Raw genomic sequence first — 17,608 nt, forward strand, 5'->3', positions numbered from 1 at the left:
GCCGCCTCATCCCTTAGGAAGACTGAAGCCACTGTTAATGCTGGGCAGAGCTCATTGATGTTCTGCCCTTATGCCAGCTGTTCCACTGGGAAGTAAACTGAAAAGTCGGTGGCCTTGCACAAATCCTTCAGGGCCACTGATTGTTATATGCAGAGGTCAACAGCGCCATGCCTTGATGCCAGCTCTTCTGCTGGAGGCTCATCGGGTTGTTCCGCCTCAGCAGAAAAGTCTATTAATTCCCCAGACTCTGGAACTGGTGTCTGGGGATAGAGGTTCACCATCTCATGTCCCTGGAACCTAGAAGATTTTACCGGTGATGCTCTGCCCGGTTTATCAGCTCTTCTGTTGAAATCTCAGTAAATGTTACATCCTTCAACAAAAAGTAAATTAAATCAATGTTTTCTGTGATGGTTAGTCACCCACAACCATGAATACAAAGTACTGTACAATACACATTATTATAAATATAAACACATAGATGAGAAGACAGACAGAAACAATATGGGACCCAATTAACCATGGGAGAAAGACACTTAGGAGGCACACTATGGGATAGACCTACTTACAATAAACACATTAGGGCATAAAACTCCAGTGGTTTGAGCTGATTACATTAACATCTACAGTCATTGCAGGTTTGGGGCATAGAGGCCCCAAATATGTATATGCAACCCCCAGTTTCCAGAGTCTAGGTGTGATGGGGAGATATGGACATGAAATCAAACAAGACCACTCCAAGGGTCCCTCAAGCACACACTTCCCAAAGAGTAGTGTTCCCTTAAAAGCCAGGGCCCATAGTCAGCAGGCAGGAGGCCACCCTGCAGTCCCCTCCAAAAGCCTCTGGCTGAGTCTGTCACAATTGTCATTTGTACACCTTAGAAAAGATAACCTTTTAAAGCGTTTAATACATGTTTGTCTTCAGATGATGTTGTCTTTATGGAGGATGAAAATGAGAGGCTTGAGTATGTTTTGAATGACAGCGGCATCATTTATTATGGATTAAAAGATTCCATTCAGCAAATGGGATGGAACTTTGGGCAAGTAAGAACATCCTTTTGATTTTCCATTTTTTTTTTGTTTTGTTTTTTTACTATTAAAATATATTTACTGAAAGAAAAATAGAGATAATGTCATTGGTGAATAATTTCTGAAAATGCTAGTCACCTAACTGTAATAATCCACTGGCTTGAGTGAATGACCAGTAACATGCATGCAAATTAGAAAGAATGGAAAAAAGTCAAAAATCTTTATCTGTCTGTATATCTTTGGTTTCTTTTTTGTTCACCTGTCTCAAAGTAAAAGAAAAACATATTTTCCATTATAGAAGACAAACTGTGAGAACCTGATTGGTTTTTTACACAACTTTAATTTAGTTTATTTGCCCAATTTTCACAAATCAGTCATGGTCAGTGTCACGCACTGGTTCCTTGTGCAGGAAACTTGTGATCGCCATATATCCACATATACAGGTGCATCTTATAAAATTAGAATATCATCAAAAAGTTAATTTATTTCTGTAATTCAATTCAAGATGTGTTAAACAACACAGAGTGATATATTTCAAGCATTTCTTTTTTTCAATTTTGACGATGGCTAATAGGCTTATAAGGCTTATAGCTAGTGAAAACCCAAAATTCAGTATCTCAGAAAATTAGATTATTACATAAGACTAATAAAATAAAGGGTTTTTAATACAGAAATGTTGGCTTACTAAAAAGTATGTTCATGTACAGTATAGTATGTACTCAATACTTGATCAGGGCTCCTTTTGCATGAATTGCTGCATCAATGCGGCATGACATGGAGGCGATCAGCCTGTGGCACTGTTGAGGTGTTATGGAAGCCCAGGTTTCTGTGATAGTGGCTTTAAGCTCATCTGCATTGTTGGGTCTGGTGTCTCTCATCTTCCTTTTGACAATACCCCACCGATTCTCTAAGGGGTTTAGGTCAGGTGGGTTTGCTGGCCAATCAAGCACAGTGATACCATAATCATTAAAGCAGGTATTGGTACTTTTGGCAGTGTGGGCAGGTGCCAAGTCCTGCTGGAAAATGAAATCAGCCTACACAACTCAGTGGACCAACACCAGCAGATGACATGGTGCCCCAAATCATCACGCACTGTGGAAAATTTGCCATTTCGCTTGGAAATCAGGGTCCCAGAGTCTGGAGGAAGGGTAGAGAGGCACAGAATCCAAGTTACATGAGGTCCAGTATTAGGTTTCCACAGTCAGTGATGATTTGGGGAGCCATGTCATCTGCTGGTGTTGGTCCATTGTGTTTTATAAAGTTCAAAGTTAGCGCAACCAGGAAATTCTAGAGCACTTCATGCTTTCCTCTGCTGACCAGCTTTATGGAGATGCTGATTTATTTTCCAGCAGAACTTGGTACCTGCCCACACTGCCAAAACTACCAATGCCTGATTTAATGATCAATGGTATTACTGTGCTTGATTGGCCAGCAAACTCACCTGACCTAAATCTCATAGAGAGTCTGTAGGGTATTGTCAAGAGGAAGATGAGAGACACTGGACCCAACAATGCAGACAAGCTGAAAGCCATTATCAAAGAAACCTGGGCTTCTCTAACACCTCACTAGTGCCACAGGCTGATTGCCTCTATACGACACTGCATTGATGCATTAATTCATGCAAAAGAAACCCAGATCAAGTACCGTATTTATCAGCGTATAACACGCACCTAAATTTTAGGAGTGAAAGGGGGCACACAAGAAGGGGGGATCAGAAGCAGGTAGTACAGGAAAGGGGATCAGTGTTGGAGAAGCAATTACAGGAATGCTGCTCTGTGTCTGTGTCTCTCACGACAGCAGCTGAAAGCTGGCAGGATGGGGCAGGGCTTCCTTTTGTAATTGCCCCACCGCCCAACCGCACTGATTCCCCGGGCTGTTAGGGCCCCCTACAGGAGGACTGGTGGTCCCCCCCTATCAGTGGCCCTGTATACAACCTCCAATAGAGCATCTGATAAACAAATTTGGTACAGTGCTTTACATAAAAGAAAAAAAGTTTATGTGTTAGCAGGGCCGTCTTTAATATTGATTGGACCCTGGGCAAATATTTTCTTGGGCCCTCCCAAATCCACCTATCAACTATTTGCAGGCAGTGGGGGCTCAAGGGGCAGCTGTTTTGGGTCCCACAACAATGACCGGGCCCAGGGCAGCTGCCCCTTGTGCCCTGTATTAAGGACGGCCCTGTGTGTTAGATAAATAAAATACCTGAAGTAGCATCCAATGTGTTTCTATGGCAGTGTCTTAATAGATACGATTTCAAGTAGTGATTTGAGAAATAGTTCATATACTACTTTTTCAGGACTTAAGCACGATTTCACTGCCATAGACTATAATGTAAATCACGCTACAAATTGTACCTGCAAAACCCTTTCCTAGTTAAACTTTTGTTTATAACATCACTGTTCCTTCCTGTGACAGCCCCTCTCACTGAAGCTGTATTAAATCATTACAAATCTCACAGAAGTAGTGCTGAAGTATTATTAAATCATGATTAAAGCCGGGTTGTAAATCGCACCACTTTAAATCATACGAGGTGTGGCCGCAGGCTGAATCGTAGTAATGCTGGAGTAAAATCGTGTGGGGGTCAAATCAAGGTTGCGATCTTTTAACGATTAATTGTGCAGCATTATTGTGAATCAATCACAGGCTTTAGAAGATCATATTCGTTAGAAGTGCTTGGATCTTTCCATGCAAAAGAACAGTATTCATTTTAGTGATGGTTTCAGAGTGGGGGGAGTGCCATTCTTTAACAATTGTCTGTTTCGCAGCTATAAAAATGGGTAGCAGTAATTTGAAGGTGTGCTTTTTTTTTTTTCCCGGGTGGAATAATGTAATTGTAAAGGACTAAATAGAAATACCAAGGAAAAACATGGACTTTGGAGGCACTGGATACAGTAAAACACAAACATTTTATTAATTTACACCTTAAAACCAAAAAAGAAAAAAACAAAAATACAGATATACATCGCCTCAAAAAAGGCGTCGGTGTACAAAACATCAATATAGTTAAGCAGACACAATGCACTAGTATAACAAGCAAATACGAGCTATTTGATATAGCATAATTGTATAGGTCAGGGATCCTCAAACTACGGCCCCCCAGCTGTTGCGGAACTACATATCCCATAAGGCATTGTAAAACTCTGACATTCACAGCCATGACTAGGCATGATGGGAATTGTAGTTCCTGAACAACTGGAGGGCCAAAGTTTGAAGACCCCTGGTATAGGTAATACTTCTCATCGGGACGATCCCACGAAGGTGACAGGTGCTTGTGCTGTCTTCCCAGGGGGATCGATCGATGTGATTACAACTGAATACAGCATTTCATTGAGCCAAGTTGCTCGACATGTTTCGCATTAAGCTTCTTCTGAGCTAGTGATTCAATGCTCTACATAATAATGGAATATAATAATTAACTCACATACTGTATACTGATGAGTTGAAAATAGAAGGAAAATAACAAAAACCAAAAAGAAAAATGGAAAAGATAAAAAAATATTTTACATTATAAGTAATTATATTCCACACTGAAAGTAATTGTTTGACTATGGCCTGAGTAGCCACGTATTGCTGAGAATGTCAATGAGGACGTCCACATAGGGCACTTACTACAAATGTTGTGCGCCCAGCCTACCGCTATCTGGCAGCGCATTTAACCACTTGACGACCGCAGATTTACTGCGGCAGGCGGACGCTCACCGCCCCCGCTCATCAGCCGGGGAGCCAGTGCGTGTGACACTGTGAAGGTAAAAAAACCTTCAGCCTTTACAACCACTTTAATCGTGGACCAAAAGCTGTGAGCGATGGGACACTGACAGAAGTGTTAACAAGAGCCACTCTAGAGGGGACAAGGTAATGATTTTGTTGTTAGTTTCCACTGCCTTTACATTTGTGGAGCATGGTTCAGTGTTGTCCTAAATTTGGGTGGATATATTATAAGGTTTTAAAGTAAAAGAATTGTGTGTGGAATGGCTAACCCATAATAACCAATTAGTAATTATTGTTCATTGTTCTTGTCAATAGTGAAAACCTTTAAAGCACATGTATTTTGGACTTAAACTTTGTAAACAGTCATTTTAATCCATTAGTAGGCTAGGTTGATGCAATCTTGGTATTAGCTAGCTTAGTCTGGGAGCCCTTACACCCAAATTAAAATGTAAACTTCACCTAGGAAGTCAATATTTAACAATTACGTTTTCTTCCTCTTTAATGGCCCAGTGCTATGAGTGGTGGCCTAAATGACTAATAGAAACACAGGAGGTGGAAGGGACAAGCCAAAGACAATGTGTAAGCCAAAATTTACATAGTGGTGTCTCCCTGGTTTCAAGACTTCCAGGATGCTTTAAGACAAAAGACTACCTGTCTGCATACATCAATACACCAGGATGTGCTTCTACTGGAAGAGCCTGTTTATGACATATTGCACCACTACAGATACTCTTTAAGGGGAAATCTGGTCTGTGGGCTCTTAGAACTTTTTTTCTCCATCAAGCTAATTTTTCCTGACATTATGTTTCAGTTTGAAGATGGAATTTTGGAGACATGTCTAGAAATGTTAAACAGAAGTTTAAACTATAAAGAAGATAAGACCCTGGACTGCTCAAAACGAAGTGAACCTGCTTATGTGGGTAGAGTGCTCAGCGCAATGGTATGTTTTGGTATAATTCAACTAAAACTTTGCTATAAACAATGCTTGAACAGCTCTCAGATGCTTACATTTTAAAGTCATAATGGGTCAAATGCCACAGTTAAGAGCTACATCCAACATCTTTTCATCCTTGGACATTTTCTGACTCTTACCATGCTGGTGATACTCTGCCAGTTCTCTGCTGTGGTACGGTGGTTATCTACTGCCATTCCAACCTTTCAAAGAGCTGGTCATTCACAGACACTCTGCTGTTTCTTCATACTGGGCAAATCTTTTAGCTCACTGTCTTTTGTTTAAAACTGGACTCCAGGCAAACAGCTAAATATACATATGAAATAGATAAATATGTGGGGGTTTTCCTGCCAAAGAATTTGTATTTATGTCCATCTAGGCCTGACAGTTACACAGCTTTGCCACAGAGCACAGTCTCTCCTGGCAGAGAAGAGGACCTGAGCTTTCTCTGCAGTTTAACTTTTAATTACAGGTCTCATCCTGTAATTGGACAATGAAAAGACAAGCAAAAGACTGATGAGCGTATTTTTCTGTCACTGTGCACCTCCTATAGATATAGTCCTTGGTTTGCAGCACAACCGATAGGGGGCTGTACTGGACAGAGACTGCAAAAGGCTGATATCAGGTCAGGTTTAGCTATGTCCCTTGTGTGGGCTTTCCAAGCGCCCTGATAGGGTGGTTTATCTATGTGTGACAGACAAATTTTCATCTGAAATTATTGATTGAAGTTGATATTATGATACGCTATCTTGCCTGCCACTGATATATTGATATCACCCTACTGCGCTGTGGGACCTTATCTTATTTCTATTTTGATACTATAGTTTGTGTATGAGTTGTATAATCTCCCTTTTTTCATAAAACCTTAATAAAAATATTGAAATAGAAAATCCAAAGTTTTGAGCTGTAAAAGAACAGGAAAAGAGAAGAACTCTCCATTGGGACCACTTGTTCTGGTGGCAACTGTGATTTCCTTAACTTCCTATACTTAACTTAAGTAAATGGAAATCTCACTATTGGAAAACTATTGGGTCTTAACTAGGGATCGACCGATTTTCGGCAACACCTATATATCAGGGGCCGATATGCACTTTCCCTTGAGGTTACCGATATTGCCGACGTCTCCCTCCTCCCGCTGCCTTCAGCGGCTCGCCCGGGTCTCCTGTCCCACCGGGAGACCCGGGCATCTTACCTGCACGGCCGCCGAAGACCCAATCAAAGCCCCATTCAGCTCTGATGGGGTCTCCATGTAAAAAAAAACTGAAGTGATGTCCGGGAACTTGGCGCCAAATTAAAAAAAATGCAAGCATTCAAAACAGCCAAACTTGGAGTTTTGAATGCTTTTAAGTGCAGAGAATGGGTTTGGGGACTTTTAGACCCCCAGATCCCTCCACAAGAGTACCTGTGAAAAAAAAAAATGTAAATGTCCGAAAATATCGGCCAATATCGGCCAATACCAATATCCGATGGCCAAAATATCGGTATCGGCAATGAAAAAACGATATTGGTCAATTACTAGTCTTAACCATTCTCTATCCCATGTGAAATGGTAAAAAAAAGTTTTGGCTTTGGATATATAATTGCTGACACTACCTCAGATCAATTAGTTAAGTGATTAATTCCTACCGAAGTGTTCTCTCATCATGTTGGCAAATTTTTTTGCTGCTCTCTTATTTTACTGCTATGTTTAATTACGGATACCAGCTTCAAGAATACCTAAAACCAAAACAAAAAATGTAATATACTGCAGCTTACCATTCCTTAGATGTAGACACTTTTTTGTCATAAGGTCACAGTGCTCACTCATGCCACTGTATCTGTGGAGGAGCAGCATGATCAGGCAGAGAGCAGGCTGCTCTTCTAATTTGTACAAAAAGTCAAAAGGAGACCCAAGCGCACGGCCGCCCTCGCATAATATAGTTTTTATTGAAGACATAAAATTAAACTTTAATAATTGATGCACTCACATGATCCTATATGGTACAGGGCATGCACAATAGCTGATTCCCTTCTCCTCTCCTGGATGACCCCTTCAAGCTGTACGGAGCTCGATCGCTGCTCTTAACACACCTGATGACGGGACCCAAGTCCTCCTAGCTGAGGCTCTGGCGTTCTCGACCAAGTGCACCTGCGCCAGGACCAGGCGGCACAGTTGCCACTGCGCATGGACGCTACGGCCCTGCCGAAAGACTGTAGATAGTAGGGAGAGAAGGACGGTGCAACAGTACACACCCACATCCGTTGCTATGACTACGCATTTTGGAGGCATGGCCTCCTTCCTCAGGTCAAGCCCACACTGATACCCAACCTCCTTTCATCTGCAATAACCCCTCTTATGCCCCTCTTCTTAAAGGGGCCATACCAGGAAAGGTTCAATCACATTAGGAACAGTGTAAAAAGGCTAACAAGCAACCTTAATGGCAATCAAGAATACATTATGATATAATAATGAATTAACACATTTTAAATATATATTAAATGATTATTTAAAAAACATTATTTAAGAAGCAGAGTATATGCACCCCCTTTAATTTGAATTAATTTGTCAATGCACAAAATTTGCTCAAGAGAGGAATTATTTTCAATTCGAAGGCTCATTCTATAGACAGATATCTGGCACAGCTATAGGGGCACATTTTGCACCCTGCTATGCCAATTTGTTTATGGGTTTTTGGGAGAAATACAACATCTGGACCCAGAACCCATTTGCTCAACATCTTGTCTATTATGGGCAATACATTGATAATGTGTTCATCATCTGGGATGGTTCCCTAGATACAGTAGGTAGTTTTGTATCCTACTATAATACCAACAAATTTGGTATAAAGTTCACACATGTTGTAAATGCACATTCTTTGGTTTTTCTGCATCTTGAGCTATCCTGGAGTCAGGATGGCAAGATACTTTCCAGAATACATTTTAAGGAGATGTCTGGCAATTCCTACCTACATCGAAAGAGCTGTCATCTTCCCAAGTGGAAGGACAACATCCGTTCAATGTCCTGTACAATCTAGGACAGGGGTCTTCAAACTATGGCCCTCCAGTTGTTCAAGAACTACAATTCCCGTCATGCCTAGTCATGTCTGTGAATGTCAGAGTTATACAATGCCTCATGGGATGTGTAGTTCCGCAACAGCTGAAGGGCCATAGTTTGAGGATCCCTGATCTAGGATCATGTGAGTGCATGAACTATTATAGTTTCATTTTATGTCTTCAATAACAGCTATATTATGCGAGGACGGCTGTGCTTGTGTCTCCTTTTGACTTTTTGTACAGATCCTTTGTCCATCACCCAGTGGAATCAAGGAGGGCTGCAACGACCTGGCATTAGAAAACTGTATTTCTTTTCTAAAAAGACTACCAGTCAGCTTTGAAGTGTGTATTTGGTCATCTCTTTTTTATGTAGTTTTCTGGTGCTCTTCTAATTTGGACTACAAAAAAATCTTCCTATCTTATTCTCTTTATTACTATTGCAACATGGAGAATTTGTAGTCAGCACATATTGGGCTGCCTTTAAGATCTGTGCATGCCTTCTGCAGACCTTAAACCCCAGATGAAGACTTGAAGCCACTTGAAGGGTGTAGCATGATGATTCTCCCCACCCACAGACTGGCCTGCAGATGAAAAAACTGTGCTTTAGGTGTCATGTGACCACATAATAAAAAAAAAAAGTGGATTTTAAACTATGCTATTGGGAAAATGTACACCATTTTGTATGATTATGTTAGTGCAATGTCTTGCATGATTTAGGCTTACAGGAGTAAAATATATTTTAGGCACCAAGATTGTTTCAACCCCATTTGCAAACTTGGGTCATCTTTTGAACACAGTTGGCAATATGCAAATAAACTGGAGAAATTAAAAAATGTATGTACAAGAAAGAGAATATAGCACCTTACCTTAGTAATAGTCCTTGTCAATGGGAATCAATTAGAGTTCCCTTTCATTAAAAAAATAAATAAATAAATAAATAAGCAAGAACTCATTCACAATGATTCACAAGAATAATTTCCAAAGGGAAACAACTCCAGCAATAATGCATACAGTATTTTCATTTCTCCAGATTGACTGCATCAGTGACAGTATTAGGGGTTTTGTGGAACAGTTTTGGAACTATCAATGCAATGCAACCCAGAAGCACTAAATTAGTGTTTTTAGTTTCCAGCATAAATCAAGTTTTATTGCCTTCCTTTTCCAGATAAATAGCTTTGAAGATAAAGGTGTTCTGGAAGGAAACTGGGATTCTCAGTTCTCAGGTGGCGTTGATCCTTCGGACTGGAACGGGAGTGTTGAGATCCTTACCAGGTGGCGTAAACGAGGATATAAGCCAGTTAAATATGGGCAATGTTGGGTATTCGGTGGAGTCTTATGTACAGGTAACTTACAAACAAAACTGAAATCTATAAATACATGGCTTAATATGGACACAACATCTTCTCCTTGTTAATTTTAACCCCTCCTGACCAGGCAATTTTTTACGATACGGCACTGCGTTACTTTACCTGACACATGCGTGGTCGTGCGACGCCATACCCCAAAAAAAAAACGTTGTACTTTTTTTTCCAACAAATAGAGCTTTCTTTTAGGTGGTATTTTATCACACCTGGAGTTTTTATTTTTTGTGCTATAAACATAAAAAGACTGAAAATTTTTGAAAAAACAAAACAAAACAATATTTTTTACTTTCTGCTATAAAACATATCGAATAAAAAAAATTCTGCCATAATATTTTGGTTAAAAAAATCCCAATAAGTGTATATTGATTGGTTTGTGCAAAAATGATAGCGTCTACAAACTGTGTGATTTTTTTTTTCAATTTTGGTTCATTTCTTTTTTTTACTAGCAATGGCGACGATCAGTGACTTATAGCGGGACTTCACTTTAAACACTTTTTGGGGACCAGTGACACTAATACAGTGATCAGTGCTGAAAAAATATGCACTGTCACTGTACTGATGACACTGGCTGAGAAGGGGTTAACATCAGGGGTGCTTAAACAGTTAACTGTGTGCCTAGGTTGTGCTTACTCACTGTGGGGGAGTGATGGCATGATCATTGAACAAGGTATTGGTACTTTTGGCAGTGTGGGCAGGTGCCAAGTCCTGCTGGAAGATAAAATTGGCATCTCCATAAAGCTGGTCAGCAGAGGGAAGCATGAAGTGCTCTAGAATTTCCTGGTAGAGGGCTGCATTGACTTTGGACTTGATGAAACACAGTGGACCAAAACCAGCAGATGACATGGCTCCCCTAATCATCACTGACTGTGGAAACTTCACACTGGACCTCATGCAACTTGAATTCTGTACCTCGCTACTCTTCCTCTAGACTCTGGAATCTTGATTTCCAAATGAAATGTAACATTTTCCAGTCCGTGATGTTTTGGGGAGCCATGTCATCTGCTGGTGTTGGTCCACTGTGTTTTGACTAGAGGAAGGTAAAGATCTGTGTTTCTGCTTAGCAAAAACAAAGGATCTGTGCCTTCCCCTCTGACAGAAGGACAATCTGCCTTGTTTACATACATACAGGCAAAAAAAAGAATGGTAGTATAGAACGACCAGCCAATAGGTTTTCAAAATGTATGTATAGTGGTTAGCAAAAAGTTTCATATTTTATATTAAATTACAATGAATGGAATTGATTTTGATAGGTTCATATAAACTGTATACATTTTGAGCACTGCTTTGAGCCCTGGTGCCAAACTGTGGTCCACGGGCTGCTTTTGGCACTTATGGTGTTGCTCTTGGGCTCCATAAGTCAGTAGCAGAAGCACTAAATTGTGAAGAGGCTGTAATTGCAGTGATCCCTAGAAGACTCTCTCCAACAATCTCCTGCAGCCAATATCACAGCAGTCTCCAAACTGTGGCCTACCGGCCAGATGTTGCTCTTTGCTTGAATTTATCTGGCCCTTAGGGCACTAATCCCCCCACTGGTACAAGGCCCTATTACTTCCGCTGACACCAACAATGGGGTACTAATTTTTCCACTGGCACCAAAGGTGCGGCACTATTCATCCCATTGACACCATAGATGGGATTATTCCTCCCACTAATACCAATGATGGGGCACTATTCATCCTACTGATATCAATGATGGGGCACTATTCCTCTCACTAATACCAAGGATGGGGCTCTATTCGTTCCACTGATGCTAATTATGGGGCACTATTTCTCCCACTGACAGCAATGATGGATCACTATTCCTTCTACTAATGCCAATGATGGGGAACTATTTCTCCTTCTGATAACAATGATGGGGCACTATTCTTCCCACCAATATCAATGATGGGGCACTATACCTCCACCTACTGCTCACATGCATTATGTAATTGTTTTACCCTTGCTAACCACAAAGTCTGAGGCATTTTCTACCCATTCAGGCCCTCCTATAGTCTGAAGGACTGTAAACTGGCCCTTTGCTTAGAAAGTTTGGAGACCCCTGCTACACTTCAGCTACCTGTGTACCATGTCCTTAATCTCTCACCACCTTCAGCAGTGGTCAGCAGACTCTGACAATCCTCTGTAGCATGTTAGGGGCTCAAGTTGACATTCCCTATAGCTAGTAAGTTGGTCCCCAATTTATAATACAATACACAGTAATACGGTAAGCTAATACTATCTTTTATCTTTTCAAAATTAATTCCTTTATTTGTTGTTATCTAAAGGATATAATCTATCACACACACGTAGTCAGGGCATAACTTTGGGAGGAATCACTCGCACACAGAATGTGATACATTAAAGTATTTAATATCAATCTTAAAAAGGGTTTTTAGTACAACAGATCAACCAGTCTTTGGCATTTGATACAACAGTATAGTGAATAATCAGCTTCAGCATATTTAAAACATGTTACCAAAGGACAGCTTCAGCTACCAGGCGTAGTGCTCCTTGGCAGAATACCAGAAGAGTGATTTCAGCAATCTGCACTAGCTCCATGCTACCAGACAAACCACCAGAGTAAAGCCTAGTACACACGCAACGATTTTCCGCAGACCGGTCGTCCGTCTTTTGTCCAGAGTGGTGTTTTGTTGGTTGGAATGTGCCTAGACTGCACTGGACTTTTGTCGACCGACAAAATTCTACTTCAGAAGTTATGTCATGTGTTGGTTTGCTTTCTTTGTGTTCTTTCTTCTCTGAGCATGCCCAGTCTTGCTCATAAGATTTTTCCCTGTCAAAATCTGTACTGACTGCACAAAAATCGGCCGTTTTTTGACGGAGGACAAAAATTTTATAGCCTGCACACCAGATTTTTTTCGGCCGAAAAGTCGGAGTCCGTTGTCGGAAGCATCATACTAACAAGCCGAAAATCGGCAGATCGGTCGTCGGACGAAAATTCCCTGCCGAATTTCGACGCGTGTGTACGAGGCTTAAGAGTACTGATGAAGAAGCCTTCTCTGAGCTCTCCCTGCTCAACTGGAACTTTCCCCTACATTGGACACTGCCAACCCTGTCCAACCATTCACTAAAAGCACACAAAAGTGATGTGGATTTCCCTATTTAAAAGGTTCCCTCACCCAAGATGACTTCCGAAAAGTTCTGGAGCTGGGTACACAATGGTCCCATTGGGTTCTCAGCTGTGGCTATCTAAGGTGTTTAAAAAGTATTTTGTCTTAATATTTGGAAGGTATGAGTTTAGCTGGATAATCCTTCAAGGTCACAGTTTTTTGATTGTTTCAGTGCTTATATATGTAGGAAACCTTGGAAGTAAGAGGCCAAAAACACAGCAATTATAAAGGCAAGCAGCAAAGAAGGAAAAGGGCAAGTCTGGCACTTTATGATATTGTGAAGGCTTAAAATGTACTGTATCTAAACCCAACATTAAAAATGATATACAGTGTATCTTGTAGGTTAGTAATCCTTAGATGTGATGGCTGAATTCGTTTTCTTTTTTCCTGTCTTTTTTCCATTTCTTTTTCACCTGGTGATCTTTGGAAGAATTTTGGGAGTGTTGTCACCCTAGAATAGAAAGTGGGTCAGGACTATAGAGCACATCACCATCTCTATAACACAGAGCTGGGCAGGGCTGATACCAATGTTGAGACCAGTGCCACACTGTCAGCAAACTACAGGAATTTAGAAACTCACTAGATTTAAACATTTTTTTAATATACACGCAGCATCTTTTAACTGCTACAGGGCGGCAGCTGTGTGCCAGATCACACACATATACATATATATATATATATATACACATGATCCGGCTGTCTTGGGTAGGAGATGCACATGCGCGCAGCCAGCGGCCCGCTCCCACTGTGATCACATACAGTGGCAGCCCAGTGGCGGGTACTGCGGACTCCATGTCCGTAGGCACCTGCCGATCATTCTGCAGAGATGTACCTATGTAAACAAGGCAGATCGTTGTTCTGACACGAGGGAAGGCAAGGATCCTGTGTATTTGCAAAGCAGGGAGCAGAATTCATGCTTTCCCCTAGTAAACACACCTTCCACACTGTACAAAAACACAAGGCAGGCACACAGGTAACCCTTTGATTGGCACTGATATTAACCCCTTCCCAGTCAGTGTCATTAGCACAGTGACAGTGCATATTTTTTAGCACTGTATTAGTGTCGCTGGTCCCCAAAAAGTGTCAAATGTGTCAATTAGTGTCGTAATATCTGCCGCAACATCGCAGTCCCGCTATAAGTCGCTGTTTGCTGCCATTACTAGTAAAAAATATAAAAATAAAAATAATTAAAAATATCCAAAAAATATTTGTAGACACTTTAACTTTTGCACAAACCAATCAATATACGCTTATTGGGATTTTTTTTTTTTTTTGCCAAAAATATGTTGCAGAATACATATTGGCATAGATTGATGAAGAAATTTAATTTTTAATTTTTCCAATTTTTTTTTTCTTGGATATGTTTAATAGCAGAAAGTAAAAAATATTTTACTTTTTTTTTTTCAAAATTGTCTTTTCTTGTTTATAGCGCAAAAAATAAAAAACACAGATGTGATCAAATACCACCAAAAAAAAAAGCTCTATTTGTGGGGAAAAGGGACATACATTTAATTTGGGTACAGTGCCGCATGGCCGTGCAATTGGCATGAATATTTTCTCTTATAATGTCATGGTGAAAATTAATTTTTTCTGTGACCTTTTTTGCAGTTCCCTGCCAAGTAGGCCTTTTTTGTCAGGCATGTAGTTAAAGGTTTGACCTGTATACCTTGATACAAGTATGACATATGACTTTCCCTCACAATTTCCAGCACTCCGAAGTCTGGGAATTCCAACCAGAGTGGTTACAAACTTCGCTTCAGCTCATGACAAGGATTCAAATTTGAGTATTGACAGCATATACAGCAGTACTGGAAGATCGATGGGTAAAGACACCCTGTGGTATGATAATATTATTTTTATTATTATTATTATTATACAGGATTTATAAATCGCCAACAGTTTGCGCAGCGCTTTACAATGTGAGGGAAGACAATACAGTTACAATACACATCAAAACTGGAGGAACTAGGGGGCCCTGCTTTTTAGAGCTTACAATCTAGAAGGGAGGGTCAAGTGAAACAAAAGGCAATAACCGTAGGGGATGGGCTGATGGAGAAAATGGAGGTATATTTGTTAAGTGTGGGTAGGATAGGCTTCTCTGAAAAGGAGGGTTTTCAGAGATCGCCTAAAAGCTAATAGAGTAGGAGATAATCGGACAGATAAGGGTAAGGAGTTCCATAGGATTGGAGAGGCTCTGGAAAAGTCCTGGAGGCAAGCATGGGAGGAGGTGACGAGGGAGCTAGAGAGCAGGAGGTTTTGAGAGGAATGAAGAGAGCGATTAGGTTGGTATTTTGAGACTAGGCTAGTGATGTAGCTAGGGGCTAAGCTGTGGATTGCTTTGTAAGATGTTGTAAGTATTTTGAATTTAATTTGTTGGGTGAGCGGAAGCCAGTGGAGGGCTTGACAGAGAGGAGCAGCGGACACTGAGCGATTAGTAAGTCTGGCGGCAGCATTCATGATGGATTGAAGGGGGGATAGTCTGTCTAGAGGTATGCCAATGATAAGGGAATTGCAGTAGTCGAGGCGCGAAATGACCAGGGAGTGAACTAAGAGCTTTGTTGTGTCTTTGGTTAGAAAGGGGCGTATTTTGGAGATGTTGCGGAGGCTGAGGCGGCAAGATTTGGACAGCGATTGGATGTGGGGTTTGAAGGAGAGTTCAGAGTCCAGGACAACACCTAAGACCTTGGCATGCGGGGATGGGCTGATAGTAATGCCATCGATATTGACAGAGAAATCAGGGGAAGGGGCACATGGTGGAGGAAAAATTGCAAGCTCAATTTTGGATGGACTGAGTTTGAGGAAGTGGTGAGACATCCAGACCGATATATCTGATAGTAAATTAGTGATACATGAGGAGACTGAGGGAGAGAGCTGAGGGGTGGATAAATAGATTTGGGTATCGTCAGCGTAGAGATGGTATTGGAAGCCGTGGGAGGCTATCAACTGACCCAGTGAGGAGGTGCAGATTGAAAATAGGAGGGGTCCAAGAACAGAGCCTTGGGGGTCCCCAACAGAGAAGGGAAGAGGAGAGGAGGAAGTAGAATTGTACATAACACTAAAGGTGCGGTTGGATAAGTAGAAAGATAACCAGTGAAGAGTACAGTCACGGAGACCAAAGGCATGGAGTTTTTTGAGGAGGAGGGGATGGTCAACCATATCAAAGGCAGCAGAAAGGTCCAGAAGAAGAAGTACAGAATAGTGTCCATTGGTTTTGGCCGTTAGTATATCATTTGTCAGTTTTAGCAGAGCAAGTTCAGTGGAGTATTGAGGCCGAAATCTAGAATGAAGGGGATCAAGGAGGCTATTCTCGGCAAAGTGGTTGCACAGTCGGTTGTAGACTAGACGTTTGAGGAGTTTGGATGAAAAGGGGAGCAAGGAAATAGGGCGTAGGTTGTTCAGATCGGTTGGGTCCAGTGAGGACTTTTTAAGTATGGGGCTGACTAGTGCATGTTTTAGAGAGTTGGGGAAGTTGCCAGAAGAGAGGGAGAGATTGAAGATGTGGGTTAGAGAACATAGAATAGGGCCAGAAGGTGAACGTAGCATTTGCGAGGGAACAGGATCCAGAGGGCAAGTCGTTAAGTGGACGTTAGCAAGTAGTTTAGCAACCTCATCTATAGTGGCGGGGTTGAATGAGGGAAGTAATGATCACACCTGTGGGTATGAAGCATAAGGCATGGAAGGTATCTGAACAGCAATGATCTACTTACGAATTGTATCAATCTTCTGTTTGAAGTGGTAGGCAATCTCCTGGGCAGTGAGTGAGTCGGTGGGAGGGGGTAGTGGAGGACGGAGTAGAGAATTAAAGGTAGCGAAGAGTTGCGGGGGGCGTGATGGCAGGCTGTTAATGAGAGTGATAAAATAGGTCTGTTTGGCAGTGTGGAGACTGGAGTTGTATTTTTGGAGGGCAGTTTTATATTGGTTAAAATCCTTCTGAGACCTAGTCTTACGCCATAGGCGCTCAAGAGCACGGCTATGCTTTTTCAGACTTCTAGTGTTATCTGTTTGGCAAGGTTGAAGGGGTCGGGGCCTGATTCGGTGTGTGGTGAGGGGGGCCAGTGTGTCCAGGGAGGGTAAGAGTGAAGCGTTGTAGACAGAAGTGGCTAGGTTGGTGCAGGACAGGGTGTGATTTTGTCATAGAGGTGGTCGGTAGCAGAGTAGAGAAGAGAAGGGTTGAGATGGCGTAGATTTCTGAGGGTAACTGTAAGGTAGCTGGAGGGAGAGGAGGTGGAGGAGAGGGAGAGAGTGAAACTAATAAAGTAGTGATCAGAGAGAGGGAAAGGATTGTTTGAAAGGTTGTGCGGAGTGCATAGGTGGGAGAAAACAAGGTCAAGGATATTGCCTTCAGAGTGAGTAGAAGCATGTATCCATTGCTTCAGGTCAAAGGATGAGGTTAGACTGAGAAGTTTGGAAGTGGTAGG

General features: G+C 41.5%; 1 protein-coding gene across 1 annotated transcript in view; it reads left to right on the forward strand.

Moving 5' to 3' along the window:
* The window catches only part of LOC309567354 (uncharacterized protein), a gene marked incomplete at its 3' end in the record, with an annotated part of 137,265 nt that overhangs the window by 96,916 nt on the left and 22,741 nt on the right, over positions 1–17,608 (forward strand). Inside the window, exons 17-20 of the mRNA XM_082272769.1 lie at positions 923–1,041; positions 5,546–5,674; positions 9,885–10,062; positions 14,900–15,029. Of these exons, the coding sequence (XP_082128895.1) occupies positions 923–1,041; positions 5,546–5,674; positions 9,885–10,062; positions 14,900–15,029 (556 nt within the window). The remainder of the gene's footprint in view (positions 1–922; positions 1,042–5,545; positions 5,675–9,884; positions 10,063–14,899; positions 15,030–17,608) is intronic.

Source organism: Pelophylax lessonae (assembly GCF_965119305.1).
Source record: "Pelophylax lessonae genome assembly, chromosome: 11".
Classification (NCBI taxonomy): domain Eukaryota; kingdom Metazoa; phylum Chordata; class Amphibia; order Anura; family Ranidae; genus Pelophylax; species Pelophylax lessonae.